The sequence below is a fragment of the Peromyscus californicus genome, unplaced genomic scaffold (assembly GCF_007827085.1).
Source record: "Peromyscus californicus insignis strain IS unplaced genomic scaffold, ASM782708v3 Scaffold_3__1_contigs__length_106647218, whole genome shotgun sequence".
NCBI classification, from domain to species: Eukaryota; Metazoa; Chordata; class Mammalia; order Rodentia; family Cricetidae; genus Peromyscus; species Peromyscus californicus.
In genome coordinates, this window is record NW_026294551.1 from 88,529,444 (window position 1) to 88,555,577 (window position 26,134).

The following is a 26,134-nucleotide window of genomic DNA, read 5'->3' on the forward strand; positions in this document are numbered from 1 at the left end:
TATTTCTTAAATAAGTTAGTGTTTATTCAGCTTTGCTTTGCCCCTTCCCTCCCCTTATCTTTGACTTAGGAAGCCAAGTTTTCTGCATCAGATTATTGCGACGTTGAACCTGAATGTGTAAAACAGATGACAAAGCAAACAGATGGCAGATGAATGTCAGGGCCAGAGGCCTGGGATGGAATGGGAAGCCCTGCTCAGTTGGGACTGTGATGTCTTATTGCACGGGCCAGTAACTCCTTGGTGATGTGGCCCTTCCCAGGGTCACCGAAAAGTTTCTAGACCATCTAAGAGGATGGAACAGGGTAGTGTGAGAGGAAGAATGCCGAGTGATGGACAGGAACAGGACTGTGAACGAAGGTGATATGGGATGTGGTGGCTACAGGACCAAGTGTCTGCCCACCAGGGCACAAGGGGCTCAAGCGTGTGCTCCCTATGGAAATCTGTGTCATATGGATGGATCTGTGGTGCCCTCCTGCCCATGAGGAGTTTCTGGTCCTTCCCAGGACATAGCCTCTCCTCTTGAGACTAATCGACCTGGTCCTGGTACGACTTCAGATGGTGGTGGTTAAAAACTCAGAAAAACCCAAACCTGAATCACCACGAGGGAGGCTCGTGGGGCCCGAGGCTGCTCCTGTGTCATGGTGCAGAGACTGAATGTCTGCTGCCTCTCCCGGGATGACATCTCCGGGTCCCTTTGCCTCAGTAGGGCCTGAGCCAGGGTCCACTCACGGCCCTGACTGGGGTTACCACCCTGCAGGGAGCCACCAACCTGAATGCCAAATCCCTGTGTATACGCAGCCCAATCTACACAGGCTCATCTCCACTGTTATCTGGGGCAGGGGTTACTGGGGGAGACCCTGGTTTCTTCAAGGGGGTCTGGGGCACAGTGAGGTACAGTCCTTGCCCCTTCTCTGGGGGGTCACCAGAGGGCACAGAAGGTTCAGTTTCATGGTGTACAAGAGGCACTATAGCCCCCGAAGAGGAAACTCTGGGTTCTGGGGTCACGCTTTGGTCACTGTCCAAGAAAGAGTCTCCACCAGGTCCCACCATGTCCAGAGGCTCGAAGGCAAAGTTGGGGACAGTCAGGTGCTCTGCTCGGCAGGAAGCCTGGCCCCAGCGCTCACCCTTGGCTACAGGGTCCCCTCCAGTGCCTGGGCCCTCTGTGGACTCTGGGCAGTCCCTGTGGAGGGCAGCCTCGCAGGACGGGGTTCGGCGCCTCAGGGTAGTATTGCCACCTTCAGCCGCAGGGGGCCGGGAGGAGCCCTCATCCTCAGCGGGAGGGTCAATGGAGATGCAGGGGGGGCTCATCTTCTTCTTCCTCCGTGCTCCGAGAGCCGGCTCAAGCTCTGAGGCCCGGCCCCTTCCCTCCCCGGACTCTAGGTGGCTGTCTCCACTATTCAGTTCCACAGAGGGCCACCGTTGTGCATCCGCCCGGCCTGGTTTGTCCAGGAAGCTCTGAGCATCTACACTGCAGAACCTGTGTGGGTCCCGCCCACTGCCCACTGCCCCTTTGGCAGCAGGGGAGGCTATTGGGGAGGCCTCTGGGCTGGGGGGCTCTGTAGCCGGCCAGGGGTGGGCTGAGCTGGTGATGTGGCTGACCTCCTCATCTGCCGGGTCCGCTGCTTCAGCCTCCTCTCCTCCCAGGGCGGGAGGGCGGTTAGAGATGCAGCGCTGCCCGAAAGTGTGCTTGCGAGTACGGACACTGGCAGGTCGTGGGGAGCAGGGAGGGGACCGCAGAGACACCTGCCTCGGGGAGGTGTTTTCAGCCGGCTTTGTGTGGTCTGGCACGCTGTCTTCTCCAGGGTCATCAACCTGCCCTTCCAGGGACTCGGTGTGCATGGCCTCCTGAAAGGACACGGAGAGCCAAGCTAAAGACCCTGTCTAGCACCCAGCAGTCAGGCACGTTCTTCACCATCGGGGACCCTGGAAAGGTCAAGGTTGGCAATACCCCAGGGTGGCTCTCACCCTCCAGGCTGGTGACTCAGGGTTAGGTGGGACCGGGAGCTGTCCTGACTTTAGCCTTACCCATTGACCTATGAGATTTCCGAGGATGAATTTGCTACACTGTGGGCACATGGAGAAGAGGCCTGGGGGGGGTCTGAGCTCCAAGAAAGTCTTCCAGGGCCCAGGCCACTTCCTCACTCTTGAGCCTCACATACCCAAAGCCCAACTTGTACCCCAAGTACAGGAAGTTCCCAAGAGCTTCCATATTGTAAGAGGATCTTGTGTCAGGTAGTGGGAACTGAGGGGAAGGGCAGGCAGAGGCTATGGACCAGGCTGGGTGGTACAGGCACATTAGCCACTGTGGGGGCCTGAGGCTTCTGCCGAAGAAAGGGACTTGAGTCCATGAGGGGGTCTGCTACCACAGCTGACCTGTTGATGCTGAGCCAACTGGCTGAGGACTCACCTAGCGGAGATGGAAAACTCCAAGGATACATGTAGCACACGTCCTCTTGGGCCGCAGCCTTGCTAACCACTCCGAATGGGGAAAAGGAACCCTGGGGAGCCCCAAAGTGTGGGATGAGAGTTTCCCTTACCTGTCTGCAGAGTATCCGTGAGAGGCTCAGAGAGCGGGGCGTACCCCGGGGTGAGAGGGCATGAAGGGGATCGCTGACCCTGGCTGGAGAGGATGCAGCTGACGGGACCTGGAAGGAGGCACGGGGCTCCAGGGGCGGCGAGTGAGCAGAGGTGACCGGGCCTGGGGCAGGGATGCATCTGAACTGTGTGGCCTGAGGACTTGGCCACACATCTTTCCTCCAGCCCTCCCTTGCCATGCTGTCCAGTTTCCCACCTGCCCAACCTCCCTGCCCAGTCCAGTCCCGCTGCCCTGCTGCCCCCCCGCCAGCGTCCATACCCGAAGGGACACTACCGGTGTAGGTCTCCATCTCCACCTCCTGCAGTGGGTGAGGGTGTGGGGCAGCGGCGGGCGCCACGGGCCGGAACATGTAGCTGTCGTTGGGCAGCGAGAGCATCCTGGACACAGACACTTTGCGCACGACCAGGAGGTTCGGAGTGTCCGGCTGGGTACCCGGGCTTTCCTGTGGCGAGCAAAGCTGCTTATCAGCCCAGCAGCGCCCCGCCCCCCCGGAAACCCTGGGACCACCCTGGGCCCCCCGAGAAGCCTTACCTGCGCTCCTGACGGGGGCTGGGCTGCGGAGCCCTGAGCCATCTCCAACTCGATCTCGGCATCCATCTCGGCATCCTCGCGGGCCTCCTTGTTACTCTCCTCCAGGTGCTTCATGAGCACGGCCACCACCACGTTGACCAGCACGAACTGGGCAACCAGCACGAAGGTGACGAAGTAGACAGGCGAGAGAGCGGGCAGGTAGCTGAGGCAGTGCTTGTCCTCACGGGCGCATTCCCGCAGAGTGTCCTGGGGCGGGCAGCAGGGTGGGGTCATGGCTCCGACACCCCCGCCCCCCCCACCCCCACCCCCGTCAGAGCCAGGAAGAGGGGCGGGAGGAGCAGCCCCGCCATTACCTTCATGATCCCATTCCAGTTGTCCCCCGTGGACACTCGGAACAGCGTGAGGAAGGCCATGCCGAAGTTGGTGAAGGTGGCGTGCCTGCTCAGGCCCTCACAGGGGTTGTCCTCGCTGCACTCTGCAAGGAAGAGTCCCGGCCCACTCAGAGCACTCCTGCCTCGGTGGGACTGGGGCAAGGTCAGCAGACCACGTCCCATGTGGGACTGGCTGGGGCATGTGTGTTTGGAGCCTGGGGCCCAGACCTCTGTTCTGCACGGACCTGTCCTCTGCAGACAGCACTAGCTGAGCTCCTAAGCACCCCCAAGCCTTAGCCGTGGCCTCTCTGCTTGTGGCTGGTACGTACCAAGCCATGGGGTTCTCTGGGGCACAAGGTGGCCTGGCTGCCAAGCCCGGCCCCCAGACCTATCTTGGTAGACTTGGAGGCAGGGAAGAAATGATTTGTAGACATTTGATGTGAACATGTGTGTGATGACTGAGTGGGAGCCATGCCTGGACTCAGTTCTCAACATTCTGTGACAACCTGCATGGCCTCTGTCCAACTGGGGCACACGAAGGCCCTAGAAGATCCCCACAGCTAGCGGAAGGGCCGAGCAGTTCCCAACATGCCCTACTCTAGACGGAATAAGGTCTCAGACTTGTTACAGAAGACCCATCGCTGGCAACCTTTCCTGGGGACAATGTTCAGGGTGAGGCATGGGGATGTGCTAGTGTGTGCACGTCTTCCAGTGCACACATTCACCCCAGGATGTGGCCCTGCCTGGCTGGCTTGAGTGTGGTCACGTGCATCACAGATCTGGGAGCATGCTTCTACGTGGGCATGTGTGCACAGGTGTGTACCTGCTTTAAACAGTGGGCTGGCAGGGTGGAGGTGAACAGGCAGTCTGAGGACACACCAGAAGGCCCGTGGACTACTTGGTCTAGGCCAGTACCCTGCACTCTCTATAACCCTATGGGGAGGTGTGGTGGGGTAGACACAAGAGCCACCTCTCTGGGGACCAGCATCACCTTGTGGGAGAGGCACGGAGTGGCCACACTCACCTAGCCTCCCAAACAGCTCCACTCCCAGGGCAGCATAGATAAAAAACAGGAGCATGAAAAGAAGACCAAGGTTCCCTACCTACACAAGAGAGAAGTGAAACAATGTCAGCCCCGTGCTGGCCTGCTCTGCCCTGCCCCACCACTCCCCACCCGGGGACGAGGGCCCAGCTACAGATCCACTTAAGCCTTGTGGCCTTCCTGGGCCTAGGCCATCTCCATCCTCAGAGGATCTCTGTCCCGGCTCAGCATCCCTCTGCAAGCTAGCCTCTGTTCCCTCCATGGTTCCCAATGCCTGCTTTGTTCTCTCAATTCCTCCTGGGAGCTGCTCTACCCTCTGCCTAGCCCTCAAGGCCTAGAGGGGTCCCACTCCAGGGATCATGCCTCCCACATGGAAAGGACACCTCAGAGTCCCAACACTGGGTTGGTGCTTGGTGGACAGGAGCGCCAGCAGGGGATCTCATACAACCACCCATGAGAATCTGCCAACCCTAGCACCTGCAACACCCTAACTCCAGCATCTACTCCAGCCCCTATTCAAGGCATCTCCCAGGCCTCCATCACTGACCCCATGGACAGTAAACATGGTATAAAATGACTCAGACACAGCTCAAAATGCTGCTGAGGCCAGCATGTGTCAGGCAAGATGGAGACAAGCAGTACAGAGGGCTGGAGAGTGGGTATATGGGTATAAGGGAACATATGAGACAGAGGTGGCAGTGGGTTGAATAAGTGAGTGGGGAGCTAGGTGGATGGGAACATGCTGAGTTGGTGGTCTGTCAACTGGAGGATGGGCACAGGTGCAGGGGTGGCTAGGCCACAGGTTGGGCTGTGGAGCATGTGTACAAGTCTTCCAGTGTGTTCCTGCTTGGTACAGATTGGGCTGAACAGTGCAGACATATCCTACAATCCAGGGATAGGAAGGACTGGGGCAGGGCTGAAGGTGTGAATTCAGGATTCTGGTCTGCATGGGCTCAAACGCCACCACCAGAGTCCCCTGTCCATTGGCAAGCTCGCCTTGGACCCTGCTGGCCTCACTGCGGCCCCTTACCTCCCGTGTGCACCAGCGAGGCAGGCCCTCGTCACTAATGCTCTCGCCCAAAGCCTGAGGCCAAGGTGGGATGCCCTCTTCCCAACCTCTTCTAGACCAGCCAAGCCAAACATTCGGGCACGACCCTGGCCTCAGGACAGAGCAAGCAAGGGGACACGTGCCATGCCCTCCCTGAAGCCTGTGCCCTGAAGGCTTGTGGTGGCCTTCAGGGGTGCTGGACTCCAACCTACCTGCGGCAGAGCTTGAACCACAGTATCCAGCAGGGCACGCATGCCTGTGGCCATCTTCAGTAGCTTCAGCACTAGGGCAGGAGCCGAACGTCAACAGGGCCAAGCTGACCCGACAGCCCAGGGGTCCCTGGACACGAGTCCCCTTCACTTTCTATCTACAGACAGGGGTTCTCTGGCTGCAGATGTCCCAGGCGTCAGCTAAAGATGGAGCCTATCTGTAGCCCATCCTACTGGGTCTGGGGCCTCCTATTGACAGCCTAGAGAGACCCCGGACAGGGCACACAGAGGCCACCTACCACGGGCGATGCGAAGCACGCGCATGATGCGGATGATGGTGGGGTTGATGGGCAGGGCAGCGTTCATCTCAATTTCCTCCAGCGCAATGCCCATGATGGACAGAAGGACTATGGCCAAGTCCAGCTGGTTCCACCTGGCCAGCCACGGGTGAAGCTTAGTGTGGCCATGGCTTGGAGTAGCTGCAGCTCAGCCAAAGCTCACCCCGAAGGGAAAAGAGCCTCCTCCCTACCACCTGCAGCCTGTCCCAGGCCACCTGTGGCCCCGACCTGCCCTGCCTCCGAGACCACACACCTGTCCTTGAAGAACCTCCGGAACCCAAAGGCCACCAGCTTCAGGGCAGCCTCGAAGACGAAGACAATGGTAAAGACGTAGTTGCAGTACTTGAGGGCCTCATCCAGAGACTGGGGACAGAGGAGAGCTGGCTGAGGTGCCCTGTGGCTCCTAGCTGCCCCATCTCCTTGCTCCCTGAGTGCCAACTCTACGATGCCTGTGGCATGCCTGAGGTCATCACCCAACGACCCTGTGAGCAGGCTGAGGACTTTAGGAAAGGGAGGAACCAGGCTATTTATTCGCTGTCCTCTGCCCTGATAGATGGCATTTTCCACAGGCCAAGTGTATTTCCACCAAAAGACTCTGCTATAGAGAACCTGCACTCCCTGAGGGGTGCCCAGAGGGAAGGAAGCCCTTCAGCAAAGACAATGGCCCTCAGGCTTGAGGTCCCCGGCTAGCCCCTGTTGCATTGGTGCCCACAGCTGCAAGGCAGGGCCCTGGTGGGTTTCAGCCCCTAGTCTTGTGTTGGAGGAAACACAAGCTCCATATCCCTCCCACCCCTGTTGGAGGGGCCTCTTCCCAGTCCAACCCCCTGCCTCTGGCCACCTTGGGCTGGTTGTAGTGCTCCATGGACATGGTGATGACATTGAGGCAGATGATGAAGGTGATGAAGAGGTCCAGGTAATGGCTGGTGCACAGCGAATGGATGGAGCGGCGTGTATGTGAATAGTCTGCGTAGTAGGGCCGGCGCTGGGCCTCTGTGGAAAAGGGGAACCACTGAGCAACCTGGGTGCTAAGAGATTGCCTGTGCAAGCCCCTCCCACCCCACTTTGGCATCCAAAGGCCCCGTCTTCATTTTGGAATACTAAGTGTGTGTGCACGGACATGGCTCAGGCTCATGGCTCAGTCACCTGGCTGGGTGGCCCCTGGACTAGTCCCAGGCTGGAGGAGGGAAGATCCTTTTTAGAAAGGCCTGTTCTGGTCAAGAGGTACCTTTGAATCCACGGTACCCAGGGAGCAGGACTGGGACCCCCAACAGTGCCCGGGAGGGATGAGCCGTCCCAGCCTCCCTATCTGAGTGCCTGCCCAGACCCCCTTCTTCAGTGGCTTAGTTTGGGGAGCAGAGGGACTGTCCTCTTCGCCAACCACGTGCTGACACTGGGGTTTAGACATCTTGCTGATACGGTAGTCAGCTCCCTGTCTGGGCTCTGCAGGCTCCACTTGGACAGAGATGGCATACAAGCCATCCCTGGCCTTCAGGCTTTAGCTCCTCCCAGCCTCCAAGGGGCCACTAGTGACCAGTTGTGGCCTGGGATGTGTACCCCAGAGAGCCCGAGGCTGAAGTCAGGACAGGAGGCCACCTGGGGTACACCCCTCCCCACATGCATCCCCACAGGTTTATCTACAAACGCTGTGCCTGCTTGCAGCAGTCCTCTTGTGGGAGCCCAGTGTAGTTAACGGGTCCCACTGGTGAGGGTTCGAACCACCCTGCACCCCAGAACCCACCTCGGCCTAGAACCACACACAGGGGCTGAAGGCCAAGGCCTGGAAGAGCAGGGTCTGATGGGCGACCATCCCACCCTGGACCCACATGCTTCTCAGCCCAACATGCAGTCATTAGCAAACTCAGCTTCCGGGCAAGCAGCCAGGGGGGCCGACAGCCAGCTGCGACACCAGAAGGAGCAGCCATGAGCCCTGGAGTACAAGGATGGACCTTGTCCCCTGGGTACAAGAGACGTGTGTACATGCTAGCCACGAGGAGGGCCAAGCAAGGGCAGGGGCAGCAACATGAACACTGGCGGGCAAGCCACTGGCCTTCTTCCCACCCTCTGGCAGCACCCTGGCACTTGTGCCCACCCTGAGGTGGCCCCTGGAGGCCTAGGACACCCATCTTTCCCACTGCAGCAGCAGCAACAGCAGCAGTAGCAGCAGGCTGAGCATGCAGAGCAGGGCAGGTACCTGGGTTGGGGAAAGTGCCTGGAAAAACAAGGACATGTCTGAGCGGTTGTGGTGGGGACGCTGTGTGGGAAGCCCTCCTTGCTCCCAAGCTAGGGCCCACTGTCCTGTCTCTCCAATTCATCATGAGGGGTCTGAGAGTGTCCCCTCTGCCTCCTGGGCCCTCACGGGGTATCCTGCATCCTGTCATGGCAGGCACCCCAGCTGCTCACTCCAGTTGGCCCCTCTTCCAAGGCCTGGCCCCCATGCAAGGTGGCCACGTGCAGAGCCACCTGGGCGGGGGGTGGGGGGGCCTGCAGGCCCAGAGCTGGGCGCCACGCAGCATGCGTTCAGGTACCGACCCTCCACCTTGGGGGCCGCCTTACTCCTGCGCCTCCTCTCCAGGCGCCGCAGCCGTTTCTCCTCACGCCGCCGCGCCTCCTCGGCCTCCTGGTGCTGCCGGCATTTGTGGAAGTTCTCCACCACCACGCCCACGAACATGTTGAGCACGAAGAAGCTGACGATGAGCAGGAAGGAGATGAAGTACAGCAGCATCCAGGGGTTGTGGTTCTGCACGGGCTGCGGCACACAAGAAGGGGTCCCTGACCATCCATCCACCTTCCTGCCCGGAAGCCCTCCCCGGGCCTGGCCTGTAGGGTCAGACAGAGTGGCTGCACCTTGGCAGGCCGAAGTTCTGGGCAAGGTTTCTGAGATGACCTGCCCCCAATCTCAAAGACATGCAGGACTGGCTCAAGGTTACCCATGAGGGCCGTCCCAGACTTGCGCACCTGCTGGTCAATGCCCACGGCATCAAGACCATCATACATGATGTTCACCCAGCCATCCTTGGACGACAGCACAAACAGGGACATCAGCGCCTGTGCAGCAGGGTAAGGGTCACTGGCAGGGTAGGACTGTAGCCATGTCCCCCACCCCCCTAGATACCTCCAGAGCCACACTGCACACCACCCACACCTACCTGACCCAGGTTGTCAAAATTGTACTTCCGCCTCACCCAGCGGTAGTGGGCGGCATGGCACTCGGCCTTGGTGGTGATATTCCTGGTATCTGCGCCCTCGCAGTAGTAGAATTTGCCCTTGAAAAGCTGACCGGAAAGAGCCGTCACTCCAGGGGGCCTGGCCCAATCCCTGGCCCACGGACCTGCCTACCTCAGGCCTCTTGGACTGCAAACTAGACGTGCTGACCACCCACCACGGAGGACAGGACCCATCCCGCCAGTGGGGAGCGGGAGGCCCAGGGTGGGGCAGACCTTGGACAAGCCAGGGCCACATACCTGCACCCCGAGGATGCCAAAGATAATGAAGAAGGCACAGCAGATGAGGACGATGTTCCCAATGGGCCTGAGCGATGATATCAGAGTCTCTACAACCAGCTTGAGGCCCGGAGCTCGGCTGATGACCCTGCACCCAGGCAGAGGGGATACGCCGTTGGGTGCATCTAAGAGGGCAACCAGCGGGCAGAAGCAATGGCACACGCAAGGGCCCTAAGGGGATGTGAAGGTGTGGCTGGAGAGCCATACAGTTGGGGCCAAGGTGGGGCTGGGCTTCTGGGTCCTTTCTGGATGTATATGGGTGCCCCCCCCCCCACCCCCTACACTCCCACCTCAGAGGCCGCAGGGTCCGAAGCAGGCGCAGCACACGCAGGACGCCGAGGATCTTGGCACCGCCCGCTGAGGCCATGGCCACGATGATGTCAACCAGGGACACCAGGACAAGGAGCCCATCCAGCACATTCCAGCTGCTCTGCAGGTAGGCGTGCTCACCCCACAGCAGTCCCAGGGCTACCACCTTGGGGAGGGACAGTCATGTACAGGCTTGGCAGAGGGTCCCCAGGACAGGGTAGTGTGGGACAGGGACCCGAGGGGGGAGGGGAACACCGGTACCTTCACCATCATCTCTACCACGAAGATGGCTGTGAAGATGTAGTTGGAGACGCTGAGGAAGGCCCTCTCCTGCGGGGAGAGACCAGTGGGAGGTCCAAGTCCTCCTGACCCTGTCCCACCCAGAGGGCCAGCTGCGTTCGGGGACTCACGGTGCTGCCTGGGTCAATGTCTGGCCTCTCCAAGGCAATGGTGATGCAGTTGAGGAAGATGAAGACGAGGACCACGTGGTCAAACATCTTGTGTGCGATGACTTTCTGGCAGGAGACCCGCAGCCTGAGGAGGCAGCCGAGGTCAGAAGACCCCAAACAGACTCGGTGTCTAGTCACGTTGCGTGAGGTGACGTGCTTGGCCATGGGTGGATTGGTCTGGGCTCACTCTACCTTCCCGGTAGGATGCAGCCTCCGTGGCTGCTGGGTTTAAGCCAGCTCACCTGTTCTGCGGTGGGAAGAGGTACAGGGCCCAGGACTCCCGGCTGCGGCACCACTGAGGCGCATAGGGTTCCAGCACTTTGTGTAAGCGGAAGCAGCAGCCCTGGGGACAGAGACGGGTTCTGCGTCACGGAGGTCTCCTCTTGCTGCTTCCCAGCACACGGCCACCCTGACCCTCCCACCCGAGGACAGCCTTTCTTGCCACTCCCTGCCCCCTCCCCGCCTCACCCTCCCCACCTGGGCAATGGGAGGGTGGCCCTGCTGGGAGGGCCAGGGGAATGGAAGAGCTGACTGGCTCCTGAAGAACTATCCTCGGCCAACACGGGCTGCTTTTTGTAGTGACCACCTCTCCTCTTGAACCCCAGGCAGTTCCTGGCCCTGAGGGGCCTGTCCTCCAATGGCAGGTAGCTCCTAACCTGGGTCAGACAAACTGACGCCTGCCCTGCTCCCTTCCCTTCCACTGAGGACCACACTGAGACAGGAGCTGAGGTAACTATGGGCCTAGGGAGCACTCTGCCTTTAGTCACTCCCAGAGAAGGATGGAAATAAAAATGGCTCTGAGTGTGGTCCATGCCCCACCTTACTTCACCCACTCACATCCTCTATGTCATCATCAAACTCAGCTGCATCCTCCTTGTGGCTGTCGATGCGCAGGAAGAACTCGCTGGGCAGGGCCACCATCTGCCCATTGCAGTCATGGAACTTGGTGGGGAGGAGGGCGGCAGGCCGTGGGGGGCACAGGTCCAGAGTGCTGCGGTGGTCCAACGACTCGGCCCGCCGCAGCGGGGTGGCACGGGGCCCAGGCGAGGCCCCTGGGTGGCTTCCTGTGCCGGGTCTGCCGTCCTCAGCCTCGTCATCTGTACTGCCCTTTCCCTCGCCAGAGAGCAGAGACTCACGCTCCCCACACTGGCTGCGGCGTTTGAGGCTGGGTGCACGGCCCAGGCTGTTCCAGCTGGAGCGCCGGCTGCTCCCAGCGCTGCTGGGGCCCCATGGGGCACAAGGGGAGCTGCGGAGGCTGGCCTGGGGGGTGGCAGGGAGTGAGCAGACTGGCACAGGCCTGAGGTTCACCACATACCCCCGTTTCTGGGATAGGAGGAACTTCCCCAAGACAGTACTGTCAACTGCCATCATGGGCATCTACGAAACGCTTGTGGTACACCTGGCCATGCATGGCTATCCCACCTAGCAAGTACTCGGCCAGGGCACTACCAATGGTCTGTTTTCAGGTAATACCTGACTCAGCTGGACATGGTTAGTGCAGAAGCCCGGGATCGGCCAGGGCTGGCAAAGCGTGACTCTGACCAGGATATGCAGAGGCCCATAGCCCAGGTCCTCTCTAGCTTTCCACACCACTCCAGGAGTCTCCAGACTCCTCCTCACCTCCAGGGTCTCACAGGAGCTGAGTCTTACTCTCCTCTGGCCTGTCTCTGCCTCTCAGGGCCCCTTGGCAACCGACTTGTGACAGGCTGTGCTAAGTGACTCAGCCCGGGGACTCTTTGATTTCTCCACCCAACACAACTGTCTCATATTTCTCCTCTCCCCTGATTACTGCCTCCAGATCTGCTCCTAAGCTCCTCCACGTGGTCTAGCTGCTGCCTCTGTACACCCCCGCCTGACCCTTCTCAGGGTCTCAGAAGCCACGGGACCCTATCACCAGGCACTCGGGGTGTGAACAGAAGTGAGCTGCCAATATCCTCCACGACCCGTGGACCCTCAGCCTGGCCTGCCTGTCAGTTTCCCAGGTTACTTTTAAATGTCTTCGTCAGTTCCCTTGCTTCTCTGGTGTGCCCTGTGCTTGGCCAGCTTTCATCTTCTACTGTAATTCTACACAGCTGTAACCAGGAGCGATCAAAACACACATTCACTCCTCTCTCATGTCCCCAGGCTCGTCTCCTGGGAGTAACCACCCTGGCTTCCAGGAACAGAATGGCCCCGACTCTCAGTCTCAGACAGGGCTGGGGTGTCACGGGGACCCTCCCTTATCTCAGGGGCTGGGGTTGGTCCCTACCAGAGACTTCTGGTCCCCCAGTTGGGGGTCCACAGAGCCACTGCTGCTGTGCTGTGAGTCCAGGAGAACATGGGCCACATCCAGGTGTGGGGAGCTCTTGGGAGTAGGCATAGGCGTAGCCGCTGTGTGCGTGATCAGAGGAGGCGGCAGGCTGCCCCGGCCCTCTAGGTGCCCGTTAGGGGTCACAGCCAGTGAGTACATCTTCATCTCTAGGGGTGAATGAAGGGGCTGTCTCAGCCTCTGGAGGCTCCAGCAGTAGGAACCTACCTGCCAGAACTCAGCCTCAGTCTATACCAGTGGTTCTCAACATTCCTAACAATGTGATCACCCTTTAATACAATTCCTCATGTTGTGGTGAGGTGACCCCCCAACCATAAAATTATTTTTGTTGCTACTTCATAACTGTAATTTTGCTACTCTTATAAATTTTAATGTAAATATATGATTGCAGGATATCTGGTATGTGACCGCTCCCCCAAGGGTCATGACCCACAAGTTGAGAATCACTGGTTTACACCATCTAAGCACATACCTGTGCTTTGAAGATCTCTGAGCTTATCAAAATCCTCCTCTAAGTGGGTAGATGTCTTGTCCTCGTCCGTGTCAGATCTGGTGGCGTCACCCTGAAGCCATGCCAACACAAGGTAAGTGTGAAAGTTCCCACAGCAGGGTCCTCTGCACCCAGCCCAAGTCATACGCTTGGGAGCACAAGGTGGATGTATGGGCCTAGAGGTCGCAGGGTGAACATGTGGAGGGTCTGCCGAGGCAAGGCTGCCTCCATGCCCAGACTGTATCCTATCAACCCCTTACCTCTGCCTGGAAGCCTTCCACCAGGATGGCCACCAGCAGGTTGAAGAGCACGTAGTTCCCGAAGGTCATCAGGGCCACAAAGTAAAGGGCAGCCCAGGAGGAGGTGGAAGCCATGCCATTGTAGAGGACCACGTTCCAGTCTTCCTGGGTCAGGATCTGGGGGGACACGTTTGCAGGGCTGAAAGGCGGTGCTGGTCCCACAAGGAGACCCTTGCACCTCCCCGGGGACAGAGCCAGGGCTCTCCACAGTCCCTTGGCTGTCCTAGGGACACCTGGGGCTGGCTGTACCTGGAACACAGTGACGATGGCCCACAGCAGGGAGTCGAAGTTCTTCCTGTCAGGGACGGTGTCTCCAGAGTCTGTCTTCAGGCTGAACTTACAGCCAAAGAGGTGCATTCCCAGGATGCTGAGGGGGATGGGCACTGAGCGGGAGGGGCCCCGTACCCCCTCTGCCTGAGTTAGCTACCAGACGCACCACACTCTGCCTTCGCCGTAAGGGCCAACCCTGGGGCTCAACAATTTTTCTACGGCTGAGAAGGCTTTAACCATTAAAGGCGTGGGCAAAAGGCCACCATAATGCCTTCGGACAGTGGCAAGGACGTCCGGTCTCAGTAGCTTGTGGGATGCTCACTCTCCCACTCCCTCCCCAAGTGGCAAGACTGGCACACAGAAGGCACTAGGCAAACCCCGCTAGAAGCCTGACACCATTCCCAGGGCCCAATTTAGCTTTTCCACCTGGGGACCCCACAGCTCTGCTCTGAGCCCCACCCTCCACCATGCCTAGTGTCCTAACTCATGTCAGTGCTGCCTGAGGGAGGAGCTTGGGCCCCACCCACCTGAAGATGAAGATGAAGAGCATGAGTAACATGCAGAAGGTGGCCACGTTGTCCATGGTCCTCATGAGCACCACCAGCTGCCGCCGCAGGGCCGGCAGGAAACGCACCAGCTTCAGCACCCGCAGCAGCCGGAACGTGCGGAGTACGGACAAACCACCATCCGCCTGGCCCACGATCTCCCAGACGCTATGGGTCGGGATCATAGGACGAGGGTCAGGATGGCCAGTCTGGGAGTGACCATAGCCTCTGTGTAACCCCACAGCTGGGGGCAGGTCCAGCTGCATCATGGTACCCTGGGAACTAGAGTAGCCCCAGCTGCTGTGGCTCCTGAGCCTCAGGGAAGCTCTGGCTCCCAGCTCTCAGGGCACCTGCTGACAGGGTCTTCTACCCTGGCCTTTCATGCCTGGCTCACCTGTATGTTCAACTCATCCCTTCCAGGTACAAGACCCTCTGAAGGGATATGGGCCCAGTCTCAAGCATTCCATCATTCTGGGCTTATTTTGCTTTTGCAAATGCCGCTTCCCACCCCAGGACCAGTATTCACCTGCCCATAAGCGGGCCCCCACTACAGACATGGCTGACCAACTGTACAGCATGGACAAGTCTCCAAGGTGGGGATTAGACCTGATGATCTATCATGTGAGTGACCAGGGTCCTCATGTCTGTCACCCTGCCCACTATGAATTCCATCATCAGCCTTCCAGCCCTGGCAGGCTGTGTTCCCTGCAGTGCCCACTGACTGAGGCTCCCTGGCCCTCTACCCTGGGTGGGGATGGGTCCTACCTGATGACCACAACGATGCCATCAAAGATGTTGTAGGGGTTCCGGATGTAGCCCAGCGGCCCACAGGCCAGCAACTTCAGCAGCATCTCCAGGGCGAACATGCTGGTAAACACGATGTTGCTTATCTCCAGTGCATTGGTCAGCTCGTCAGGCTGTGGGTCAGGAGAGGTGGTCAGGACCCATCATGGTTCCTGCCCTCTTCGGGGCACAGAACCCAGAAGTCAAAGCAAATTCATTGCATCAAGAATGCAAGGGACCAACAGTGACCCAGCCTCTTAGGATGAGCTACCTTCTACTCAGGAAAGGAAACGAAGATCTGAGAATGTCTCCTCTAGATACACAGCCAGTTTATCAGGCTCCCCACCCTGACCTTCCAATAAGGATAGCTAGACACAGTGCTGCCAAGTCTCCCAAGACACCCCTTCCTCTGCAGGCCCTGCAAACACCGGATAGTTCTGAGACACTGTGCTGGGGCCCAGGATGGTTATGGAGCCACCAAGCAGCAGCGTTGGTATCTACAGTCTCACCCACCTCTTCCTTTGCAGAAAGCCCGGCAGGCCTCTTTGCATAAGTATGCTGACACTCCTGCCTGTGTAAGAGCATGTGCATGCATGTCTGCCTATACCCGTACCACTGACCTGCATGTCTGCATATGCATGTACCCTGCATGCTGGATAGGTTTGTGTGTGTGTGTGTGTGTGTGTGTGTGTGTGTGTGTACTCTAGCACAACGTGAGCATAAACATGAATGTATTGTACTGGACACCTGATATGTGCAAACTTGCCCAAATCCTCACACTTGTATGAGGTATGCACCGGCCCCCACCACAGCTGAACCGATGTCCATGTTAATAGGTGAATCTTGTGTGTACAGTGCAAATGCATGTGCACTAGCCTCTATGTACATAGGTGAGCCTTGAGCATGCACAATGTACATGCATGAGTAATTTTAATGCACAGAATCATGCATGTGTAGTATGCATTCATGCACACCTGTGTACATGTGCATAAGTGAGCCTGATATGTGCAGTGTTTGCACATACACGTGTATGCACAGGGTTCTTCAAGATGGAGCCGATTTAGCCTCACCCTAGCACCACTTGCCCAGGCCTGCCTAAGGCCACAGTAGGTAGATTTCCTCTACTCACTCCAAGATAAGAAAAAGGAACTGAAAAAGCCCAGAGGCAAAAGCCCCAGGAAATCACTCCATTCACTAAAAGTGGGTTGAGCTCCCGGAGCTTCCTGGCCCCCAAGAGTGCCTGTCTTGCTACGTCTTTGCCTTGTTTTCCCTAGTGTGGTTGTCCCTGAGGCTGAGGAAGGAAGAGAGGTTGCAGCATCTAGGCGTGGAGGAGTCCCAGGTACCCTCTGATCCTCCTCAAAGGACCAGCCCATGCTGCTGATGATCCCTTCTAGTCTCTTAGGTCCTGAAGACATGGCCCGGGAAGCTGGAAGCTGAGGAAGTTTTGGGAGCCCCTCTCCAGGGAGTCTTGGCGAGAACTTGCTCCTTGGGATGAGGCAACTGGGTGGAGGCCCTTGCAGTGCTTCTGGGTCCCCTCACTCTCGGGGGGTAGTCCCTGATCTCAACCCACCTATTCCTCCCGCAGCTGGGAGCTGCTGAACTAGAGTCAAAATGGCATGCTCACCACTCATCAGAACCCCAGTCAGAGGACCCGTAATTGCTGACTGAATAAAAGTCCCAGGTCAGGGAGCTCCCTAGCTCAGAAACCCTCGGAAAAGGCTAGGAACTCTAATTTAAAGACAAGAGGCCCTGCTTTCTGCTTCTAAAACTGGCACTTATCATCCTGCAGCCCCAGCCCTGCTTTGCCCCAGGGGAGGGGGCCCACCTGCTCATGATACTCAACGCCCATGCTCAGAGTGTTGACAAGGATGGCCGCCATAATGCCCCTGTTGAAGTACTTGCTGTCTACGATGCGACGCAGCTTGCCACTGAAGGAAGCCCAGAGGCGGCCTAGTCCTCCTGGCTCTGAGGCTGTCCGCCGTGGGGGCCGCCGCCTCTCACTGCCACGACCTGGTGTGTCCACTTCACTGGGCTGCTGCACAGGATCCCGGCAATCTCCATGTCGGACATCCTGGGTAAACTCGTAGACTCCGTGGGCATCCGAGTCTCCGCTCTCCGAGCCACTGAACTCAAACTCGGGGTCCTCCAGGGCGCTGGCACAATACGGGCAGTTCTTCAGCTCACAGGTCAGCGTGCCCGCCTGGGGGCTGGGCAGGGGGCAAGGCACACTCAGGCCAGACAGGTGGCTAGAGGCTCGGCCTAGTCCTGTGATGGCAAGACACAGGTGTGGTTAGGTTATTGCAGCAGAACCCAGGGCCCTGCTACCCCAAGATTCTGATCTCCATTTCCCCTCCTACACAACCCCCATTTTAGTTTCTTCATATAGAAAAGGGCAGTCTGTGGACCCTAAGTCTATGGCGAGGACACAAAAATGGCCTCACGGGTCCTCTTGGGACCAGGCAGGAGCAATGAGATGTGGACCCAGAACACTTGGGACCAAGGACTTGCCTTGCCTGGGTACCTCCTCCCCACTTTCCTGTGCGTTGGGGGCTGGGTCCTCACCTTGTTCCCCAACCACATGCTGGATCTTCTCGTAGGGGCTGGGGCTGCCCAGGCTCAGAGGACTGTGTACTGCAGCCCCTGCGGTTCCAGCACTCCGCAGGCCCTTGGGCCGTTGGCTAGTGCCACCTTTGCTGTTGACTGTTCCTGAAGGCAGGATGGTGGGATAGTTCATGGTGCCCAAACCTGAGGCCAGCTTGAGACTGGCAGCAGTGGCTATGGAGTGTGCCACCCGGGCTCTTTCCTGTGGCCCCTCCACATGGCAGTCAGCATGGTAGATACTGTGCACAGACTCAGAGTCTGGTGGCCCATGGCCTGGGGATGGTGGCGAGGGGGGCACACAGGCCCGGACCAACCTGGTGTCGCCAGCACCTGGCTCTGGGCTGGGCCTGCGTGGGCCACTGTGGCTGAAGTGGTAGTGGTGATGGTGGTGGTGGTGGTGATGGTAGACCAGGTGGTGCACAGAAGCTGTGCGTCTGCCGGGCCGCCGTGGCCGCCGCCCAGGGCCTTGGCCGTGCAGGGTGCTGCTGGGGTCCACCTTCTTGCGCCAGCGGCTCTGCCAGCGGGCATAAAGGCGCAGGCTACGGCGCTTAACCTTGCGGAAGATGTGGCCCACGTACTTGAGGAGCTCCTCGTAGCAGCTGCCAGGCTCGGAGAAGCTGGCCAGGGTGCTGTCGTTGGACAGATAGCGGGCCCGCTGCTCGCGCATCAGCTGGTTCTCCCTCTGCTTTGTCTCTGAGAACTGCGTGGCGATCACCACCAGGCACAGGTTGATCATGAAGAAGGAGCCCACCTGTGGCAGGGGGTGTGTGACCACCAGCAGCTCCGGATCAAGCCCAGCCAGGCCTGCTCTGGGCACTGGGGCCTAGCCACAATGCTCTAAGCAAGAACATTCCAGGTATTCAACAACTGCGTGACAATGGGACAGGACCCCCTTTGGGGTCCTGCATGCAGGACTTCCTGCTCTCAGGTTTGTCCTCAACATACTCTCCTCTGTGGCCACACTGTCCTGTGGGAACTGCCCAGCCGGCCCCTACGGCCCGTTCCCCCGGCACAGGCCATTATTGGCTCCCCTCTATGTCCTGCCATATGGGCTGTCTGAGAATACAACGGTATGACATCCCTTCCCTGCTGGGTCCCTGAAGGCAGCTCCTGTGCATCCAGGCATCTGGAAACGTCTGTTTGATGAACTAACAATGTCCTAACTGAGAACCACAGGACACTAAGGGACAAGAGGAGACTAAATCTGAGACATGGGATGCTTCAGGGGGCGCGCTACGTGTGGTGTGAATGTTAATGGGGAGTCATGGGCCAAAGAAGTGTGGGGTCATGGGTGCTGTGAGAGACTGCCAGAGATTCGTGTTCACTACAGAGGGCTGTGCTAGGTCATGTTTGTTATGGGGAGGCTGTGCGAGAGGGCCAGACACAATGTGGAGGGCTGGGACTGACTGTTGTGTAGCTTCTGGGCATCACCTTGGACCTAGGGGTTGCAGGTTCCATCCTGTCTACTTCCTTCCACTGCAGGATGGGCAGAGAAGGTCCCTGCCTGCCCACCTACCAAAGCCCATCCCAGCAGCTGCCTCAGTACTGCTGAGCTCAGGGACTTGAGGAGGTCCAGAATGAGTGACAAGAGGGAAAGGGTAGGGTACGGCTTCTTCCCCCCATCAAATGCAGGATGCCCACCAGCCGATCACGCCCACACTCACAATGATGAGGAGGATGAAGTAGATGAAGTTGTAGAACGAGTGGGCATCCATGACGTAGTACATGATGTCTACCCAGCCCTCCAGGGTGATGACCTGAGGAGGCAGGCAGCTGGACATGGGCCCACGTTCTCCAGCTCCCGAGGGTAGCAGTGCATGTCACACCCCAGTGTGGGTGCCTTTCTCAGGGGTCACCATCCCACACCCCCAGGGATCCCCAGGCTATCCCAGCGTATACCTGAAAGATGGCGATCCATGCATAGCCGATGTTGTCAAAGTTGATGGCCCCATTGTGAGGGTTGAATTCCCCCGAGCGGCACACGTTGTAGTACTGGTTCCAGTTGATACAGGCATTGCGGCCAGCACCCCCATCCTCAGCCTGTGGCTGCCCGTAGGCCTCCCAGCCAAGTGTGCACTGCACACGGAGCTCACGACGGCTGGGGATGTGCGAGCACTTCTGCATGCCATTGTCGCGGCGTGAGGAGCAGATGAAAGGGTTCTCCTCACCCTCCTCTGTTTGGTAGTATGGACGCAGGAAGGTCAGGTTGTTGTTCCTGGGTTGCAGAAGGTCAAGGCATGGGCTAAGGGGTTCCTAGGCTGAATACCACTCCCCCATCCACTCATCCAGTCTCACTCAGAGCTGCTGAGCCTGAATCCCACATGCTCATCAAGATAGCAATTCCTCCCCTACCCCTCAACTGGGCCCTAGACTTGGGATGATGAGGGAAGAGGTACCAGGTACACAATGTGGTACCTAGCTCACTGCATTATCGCTGCTGCAGTGACTGACAGGCTATGCTTGAAGCATCTCAAGGCCTCTGGACCTACCCTCACTCCCTTCCCAGGGTGCCTACAACATCTTTCCCAACAGTGACTTCTCCTGAGTGGGGCCTGGCAACATGGGCCAGGCAGTATGTCTCCACAACTGCAGGCTCCCTGGAATCTCCTCAGGGACCCACTCTCTTCCTCTCCCCCAGCCCCCATACTCCTCTCCATGGACATCTCAGAATCTCTGAGGCCTTGGCCTGGGGGTATCCATCCTAGGGGCTCAGTGCTCAGGTATCTGACTGGTGCTGGAAGAGGCTGACAGTTCATAAGCAGGGTCTAGCGAAGAGCAGAGAGCCTCCCAGAACCACTGTCGCTTTCCTTGGGTTACCTGCCCTCCAATTGCTACGGCGTGGGGCCCGGGATGAAGGGGATGGACACACCCCCATTCCCACGAAGCAAACACCATGTTGGTACAAGGGTGCCTACACTGAGGAAGCGCTTGCCTGAGTCAGGCAGATGCAAGGGAGCATGGACAGAGGGCAGCAGCCACTGGGGATACTATGCCAGGAACTGGCAGACAGATGAGCGCAGCATCTTACCTCAGGCAGGCCTCTGGGGCTAAAGACACCTGGTATCAATCCCTCATCACATCCACTCACAGAGAAAAGAGGACGTGGCCTCTACCCAGGCTGCCCCTGAACTAACAAGCCTATGTCTTCATCTCCGCCTTGACCCTGTCTCCGGGGACAGTACTTGCACCTACTATGACCTGTCCTGAGGAAAGCTGAGCGCCCTAGGACCTCACCACAAATTAGGACCCAGGTTCACTCTATGGGTATTCAAGGACGGAACACCTTGGTGGTGTGGCCTCATACCAGGGTGGGGCAGAAGAACAGTCTCGGAAGGAAGATCCCTTTGGGGATGGGGCCTGCAGAGGGGAAGGCCTGCAGAGGGGAAGGCCCGAAGGGATGAGTCAAGAGATAACATTTCGGGGTCACGGCTGCCTAGGTGGGTGGAGCCATACAGCACAGGCGGGGCCTCCACACCTGACGAAGGCGCTGTCCAGGAAGCAGCGGTTCCGCAGCAGGCCAGCCCAGAGCTGGACCCCGACGATGCCGAAGATGAAGAAGACGAAGAAGCAGAGCAGAAGGACATTCCCAAGCATGGGCAGTGTGTCCAGCAGCAGAGTGACCAGGATCCGCATGCCTGAGGGAGGCAGGGCTGGTGCTCAACACAGCTGAGCCTCGGCAGAGGGCCCTAGGGGTGCTTCCCCTCAAGCCCTGCCCGCCGCTCACAAATCCCTATCGAGGCTATCTGTGTGCCGAGGTCAGGGTCAGGAAAGGCCTGATGGACCCCCAGAGGGCAGTCAGGTTGCGGCCCCAGACAGCCAGGGCGAACCTGTCCCTGTTCCATCTCATTACGTGGCATCCCCAGGGCCTCTCGTGGACCAGTGAGATCGCCAGTGCAGAGCCTGTGGACACCCCAGCACACTGGGCTCCGAGGCTTTGCTGGGGAAAGGGGCTTTCTCATTTCCATCACAAGAGCAGACCCGCAGGGCCCTGTTATAGGGAAGGCATGGGCAGGTGCCGTATCTCAAAGCAATCCTGAAGTCCCTTTTCCTGGGTGGTGTATGAACTTGAACAAGTCTAGGAAGTGGGTCAACAGTGGCCTCATCCTGGCCCCTCTCAGTCATCAAAAGAACACAGCTCAAAATCTGCACAGGGCCAGCCTCGGCTGTGGGCAGAGCACAGAGTCATACAACTAGGTGAGAGATGGAAACAGAGTTTTGAGGAACCCTGGGAGGGGTGGCCACGGAATGGGGGCCCCTGGGTCCTGGTGGGGGTGGTGGTCCAAGCTGATGCAGGGTTAACATTTCAACTGGAAACCAAGTGTCTCACGGAGCAGCAACCAACTAGGTCGCATGATCACACCACCCTGGGTCATCATGTGATCTAGGGGTCAGAGTCGAGCCAAAGCAGGTAGTCGGACAGCTCTGAAGGTTCTGGGGTTGCTGTGAGAAACAGGCAGTCCTGTCTAGGAAGGAATTCCAGAGTTACCTGGACACTTAACCTGAGCATTTCGAATGGGAGTGGACCTGGGTTTCACCTCTGCTCCGGTACAAAGGTCGTCCAGGTAGAGGAGTTGTGGGCCCTGCTGAGTTACACTGGGCACACCGGGTGCTAGGCAGAGCCCTCAGAACCACGTGTCCCTTCACCTCACACTCTGCTGTCCTTGGGAAATATACTCTGTACTCCATTGGTATAAAGGGAACCTGGGGCTCAGGGAGGTTTGGTAACGTGTCCAATGTCACACAGCATTTGAGTTGTATCTGATCCCAGAAGTCATAGCGAGGCAGGTAGGTGGAAGGGTCAGTGTTGAGGTTAAAAAGTTCAGATCAGGCAGCTGAAAAGGGGGTGTGCATGCCCAGGTAGACCTGGAACCACACCTGTTCAAGCATGTAGAGACACACCCCGCACAGCTCCAAGGGTGTTGCACCTCCCACCCTCAAACTGAACATCTGAATTTAGCTACTAAGAAAACACCTAAACTATCCCTAAACGCAGGCAGATGGCCGGCATCTGGACAGAGCCACGTCCCAAGCACAGCCATGTGACTTTCCTGCGTGTTTTCCCTCCACGTGTAGTGGGAGTATGCGGTGTGTCCCTCCCTTGCCCCAGAGCTTAGCTCCTTTCCTTTGTATGGGAGGGATGGGTAGTGGGCTGCAGAGCACCCCACGCCGTAGCCCAGTCTCTCACGTGTGCTCCACCTGCCTCAGACACCACTGGACAGTGGTGTAGCTGGGAACCTTCTCAGCCCCCAGTCTCCCCTCAGATGCTATGCAAATGAGGAGGCCAAGGCTCAGAGCGGCTCCCATCGCTAAGGACTGGGAGTCTCCATCACATCCCAGCTGGCACTACCCTAGAAGGGCCAAGTCTGCTGGTGTCTAGGTAAGCAGTGGGGCCAGCAGGACATACAGGCTGATCTCTTACTCAAGACAGGAGAGACACTTACTAGGGACCCGATTGATGGCGCGGAGGGGCCGCAGCACACGCACCGTACGGATGGCAGAGAGGCTCACGTTGTGTCCGTCCAGAGAATACTCCATCATCCTGGGGAGCAGGGGGACTCAGGAAGGAGAAGAGCCCAGGAGCCCATGACTCCGAGCCCGTCACCCACTGCCCCACAGGGGTCATCGGGACGTGCACATCTTACCCAGCAAGGCCGCCTGTCAAACCCTAGCCCCTCTCAGGTCTCAGCCCCGAGGTCAGCCCTAGGACTCCCAAGCAGAGGCTGCATACCCCGCCATGACAATGAAGAAGTCCAGCCTGTTCCAGGTGTCACCCAGGTAGCACTTCTGCCCAAAGAGCCCCAAAGCCACCATCTTGATAACCATCTCCACAGCAAAGAAGGCAAAGATGAAGTCGTCAAAGGCCTGGAGGGAAGGGGGTCGCGATGAAGGAGCAGGACACACGGGGTACCCTCCTGGTCCTCCTCACAGTTCTCGACACCTTACCTCCAAGATGCTGCAGCGCTCTGAGCGGCACTCGACATCCTCGCAGGGCCGGAACATGCCGAGCGTCACGCAGTTCAGCATGATGACCAGCATGCTAACGTGCTCGAACCACCTGCGGGCTGTGCGTTAAGGGCCATGTGCAGCAAGACAACCCCACTCCGCCTCCTCCCAGGCGCTCCCTCCCACATGTATGCAATCAGCGGAGTGGGCCCTCTCCCCAGCCTGAGACAGGGTTCAGCCTCGGGTCAACAGTGCAGGCAGTAACACCAGAACATGACCACCAGGTGGCGCCACAGCACCATGCTGGCTCCTATGACTCTCAGAGACCCAAGTTCTCCCAGGAAGGTAGTCACTGCCCCCCTGCCCCTGCCTCATACCCCAAGACGGCCCTGGGAATGCTGCAGTGAGCCAGTGGTGTCACATAGGAGGCCCAGATGAGGACATCAAACACACTGGAGCCTGGCAGCCTTAGTGAGGGTCAAATACACGGGGCATGCCAGAAAGGCCCGACGACGCCGATGACAGCTGGGACAGGAGCTTACGCACATGTGGTAGGAGACTGAATCTCCTTCAGGTGACCTTGAGCAGGTCTTGCACCTCTAAGTCTCCATGGGTTGCTGATCAATGAAGTGCCCACGGAGACAGCAGCACAGAGCTCCACCAGCATGCATGTATCTATGCCCTAAACAGGAGCACCATCATCAGCTCAGCATGGGGACACAGGCTGGCGTCTGTGTGGTCTGTGGCCACAATCCACAGAACCAGTACCAGCTAAAGCAACAACCTGTCAGAGATACAGAGGCAGAATAAGCTGGGAGACACCCTTATGAGGGGCAGTGCTGCACTACCCCCCATCCATGGGGCTACCTGGGGGCTAAGGAGCGGGGAGGGTCAGGCCATTCTCTGAATGCTCTTCTTGCAGTCCTGACCCTGACCCCTCTCACACTCATGGAGCTGGGCCCCCCAGCCCACACAGGCAGTGTGCTCTGTGGTGCCAAGCTACCAATGTAATTACACGCTCCTGCTGAGAGCGTCATAATTACACTTAATGGGTTCAGCAGTAACAAGTGCCTCTGCCATAATGGGGCTGCGGAAAACAGGAATCAGCCTCCTGCTAGCGCAGCGCCGGCCTGCCTCCGGCGGGCAACACAGTGCTCCCAGGCCACAAGACTGTAGAGTTCTCACCCTCTGTACTTGTCCTGTGGCTCCAAGTGGCTTCTGCACACCCCTCACCCAGCAATCCCCAGCTCTGCCAAGCTCATCCACAACACCACGCTATGCTATTCTCCAGCTGGACGGACAAGGGGGACAAAGGGTGGGCGTTCCAGGCTGGCCTGTGGTTCCAGTGGGCATCCTCATGTGGCTCAGTGGTAGACTAACTTCCAAGGCGAGGGGGGGTACCGCTCTGGGTTAAAGTCAACAGGCTAGCGGAAGCAGCACAAAGCCGTGGGGGACAGGAACCCCGCGACACTGGTCAGCGAAGGTCACCAGTAGGACATATGGTCAGACCAGACTAACAGGCTCCCAGGCCTGACTGGACTCTGAGTCTACCAGGTGCCATGCCTTTCCGAGCCTGCCTGCCACCAATGGAGGGGGTAACTGTCCCTCCCTTGGCAAGACTAGGCCCCACACTCTGACCACTCCCAGAAGAGGCCCGATCAGTGGGAGACAGGCTTTCTAGCTTCCCCCTAGCTATCCCCACCCACTCAACTCCAGAACCCAGGACTGAAGCCTGCTTCTTGACTTCTCTGCCCATCATTTGGTTAATCCCAGGCTTGGTCCACATTCATCAAGGAAGACCAAGATGGACTCTTCTCCAGGCTGGCTTGCCTGGACTGTCTCTGGAGCCTACAGTCCACCTACTGTGTAACCCCAGACCCCCAGCTATTACCTTCACACACAGCTGCCGCTAAGACTGACACCAAGGCTGGAGTATGGCCTCCCTGAGTGACTGCTGCTTCTGGACAAGAGGCAGGCCTGGGCATCTGTGGGACAGGGACACTTGCATGGGGCCTACCAAGACCCCTGATCTGGTGGGGCAGTGGATCAGGTCCAGAGTCCAGGGCTGGTTCGGACCAGGCGCAGACCTCGGACCTGCCTAAGCAGAGACTATTTCAGCTCCCTACAACAGCAAGGACACACCTCACGTGTCACACTGCCCTCTGGCCATGCTCTGTGGGCAGCTAAGCACAGACAGCATCAACTGGTCACATCACGTGGAGCCGGGTGACTTCCAGAGGCTTAATTACAACGGATAGATTTTCTGGGTTTAATTAAAATTCCGGCAGGCTTTGAACTGACTTCTACAAATGAGAATCAATTTCCATGGGGGTTAGAGAAAACCAAATGGATATGAGAACAGGAGGTGGTGCTGGGAGAGTCCTGGGTCTGAATCCAGCCAAATGGACTAATGCGGTCCTTCCTTGGGGGGTGTCACTCAAAAGGCAAGAACCCACCTAGCTCTGAGGCTTAGCAAGCAGAAAAGGTTTGAGCAACAGGCCC

General features: G+C 58.2%; 1 protein-coding gene across 5 annotated transcripts; it reads right to left on the reverse strand.

The window, feature by feature from the left end:
• Window positions 1-24,393, reverse strand: Cacna1h (calcium voltage-gated channel subunit alpha1 H). Of its 5 annotated transcripts, XM_052758726.1 has the most exons (34): window positions 23,633-23,956; window positions 23,418-23,551; window positions 23,131-23,228; window positions 21,165-21,324; window positions 19,589-19,904; window positions 19,354-19,446; window positions 17,651-18,440; window positions 16,914-17,353; window positions 15,071-15,222; window positions 14,288-14,473; window positions 13,740-13,857; window positions 13,452-13,607; window positions 13,174-13,264; window positions 12,642-12,850; window positions 11,231-11,653; window positions 10,636-10,736; window positions 10,355-10,478; window positions 10,206-10,274; window positions 9,926-10,110; window positions 9,597-9,723; window positions 9,282-9,407; window positions 9,091-9,180; window positions 8,689-8,881; window positions 8,327-8,344; window positions 6,974-7,125; window positions 6,389-6,498; window positions 6,097-6,230; window positions 5,797-5,871; window positions 4,523-4,597; window positions 3,481-3,602; window positions 3,128-3,373; window positions 2,855-3,038; window positions 2,538-2,698; window positions 1-1,845 (listed from the first exon to the last, which is right to left on the reverse strand). In XM_052758726.1, exons 1-34 carry the CDS (start codon window positions 23,723-23,725, stop codon window positions 805-807), a joined length of 6,792 nt encoding a protein of 2,263 aa, XP_052614686.1. In that variant the 5' UTR covers window positions 23,726-23,956; the 3' UTR covers window positions 1-804. The 5 variants fall into 5 exon arrangements, with proteins under 5 accessions (XP_052614686.1, XP_052614687.1, XP_052614685.1 ...); XM_052758727.1 differs by lacking the exon at window positions 8,327-8,344 and having other exon boundaries at window positions 2,870-3,038; window positions 8,665-8,881; window positions 23,633-23,958; XM_052758725.1 differs by lacking the exon at window positions 8,327-8,344 and having other exon boundaries at window positions 8,665-8,881.
• Window positions 24,394-26,134: the final 1,741 nt, after the last annotated feature.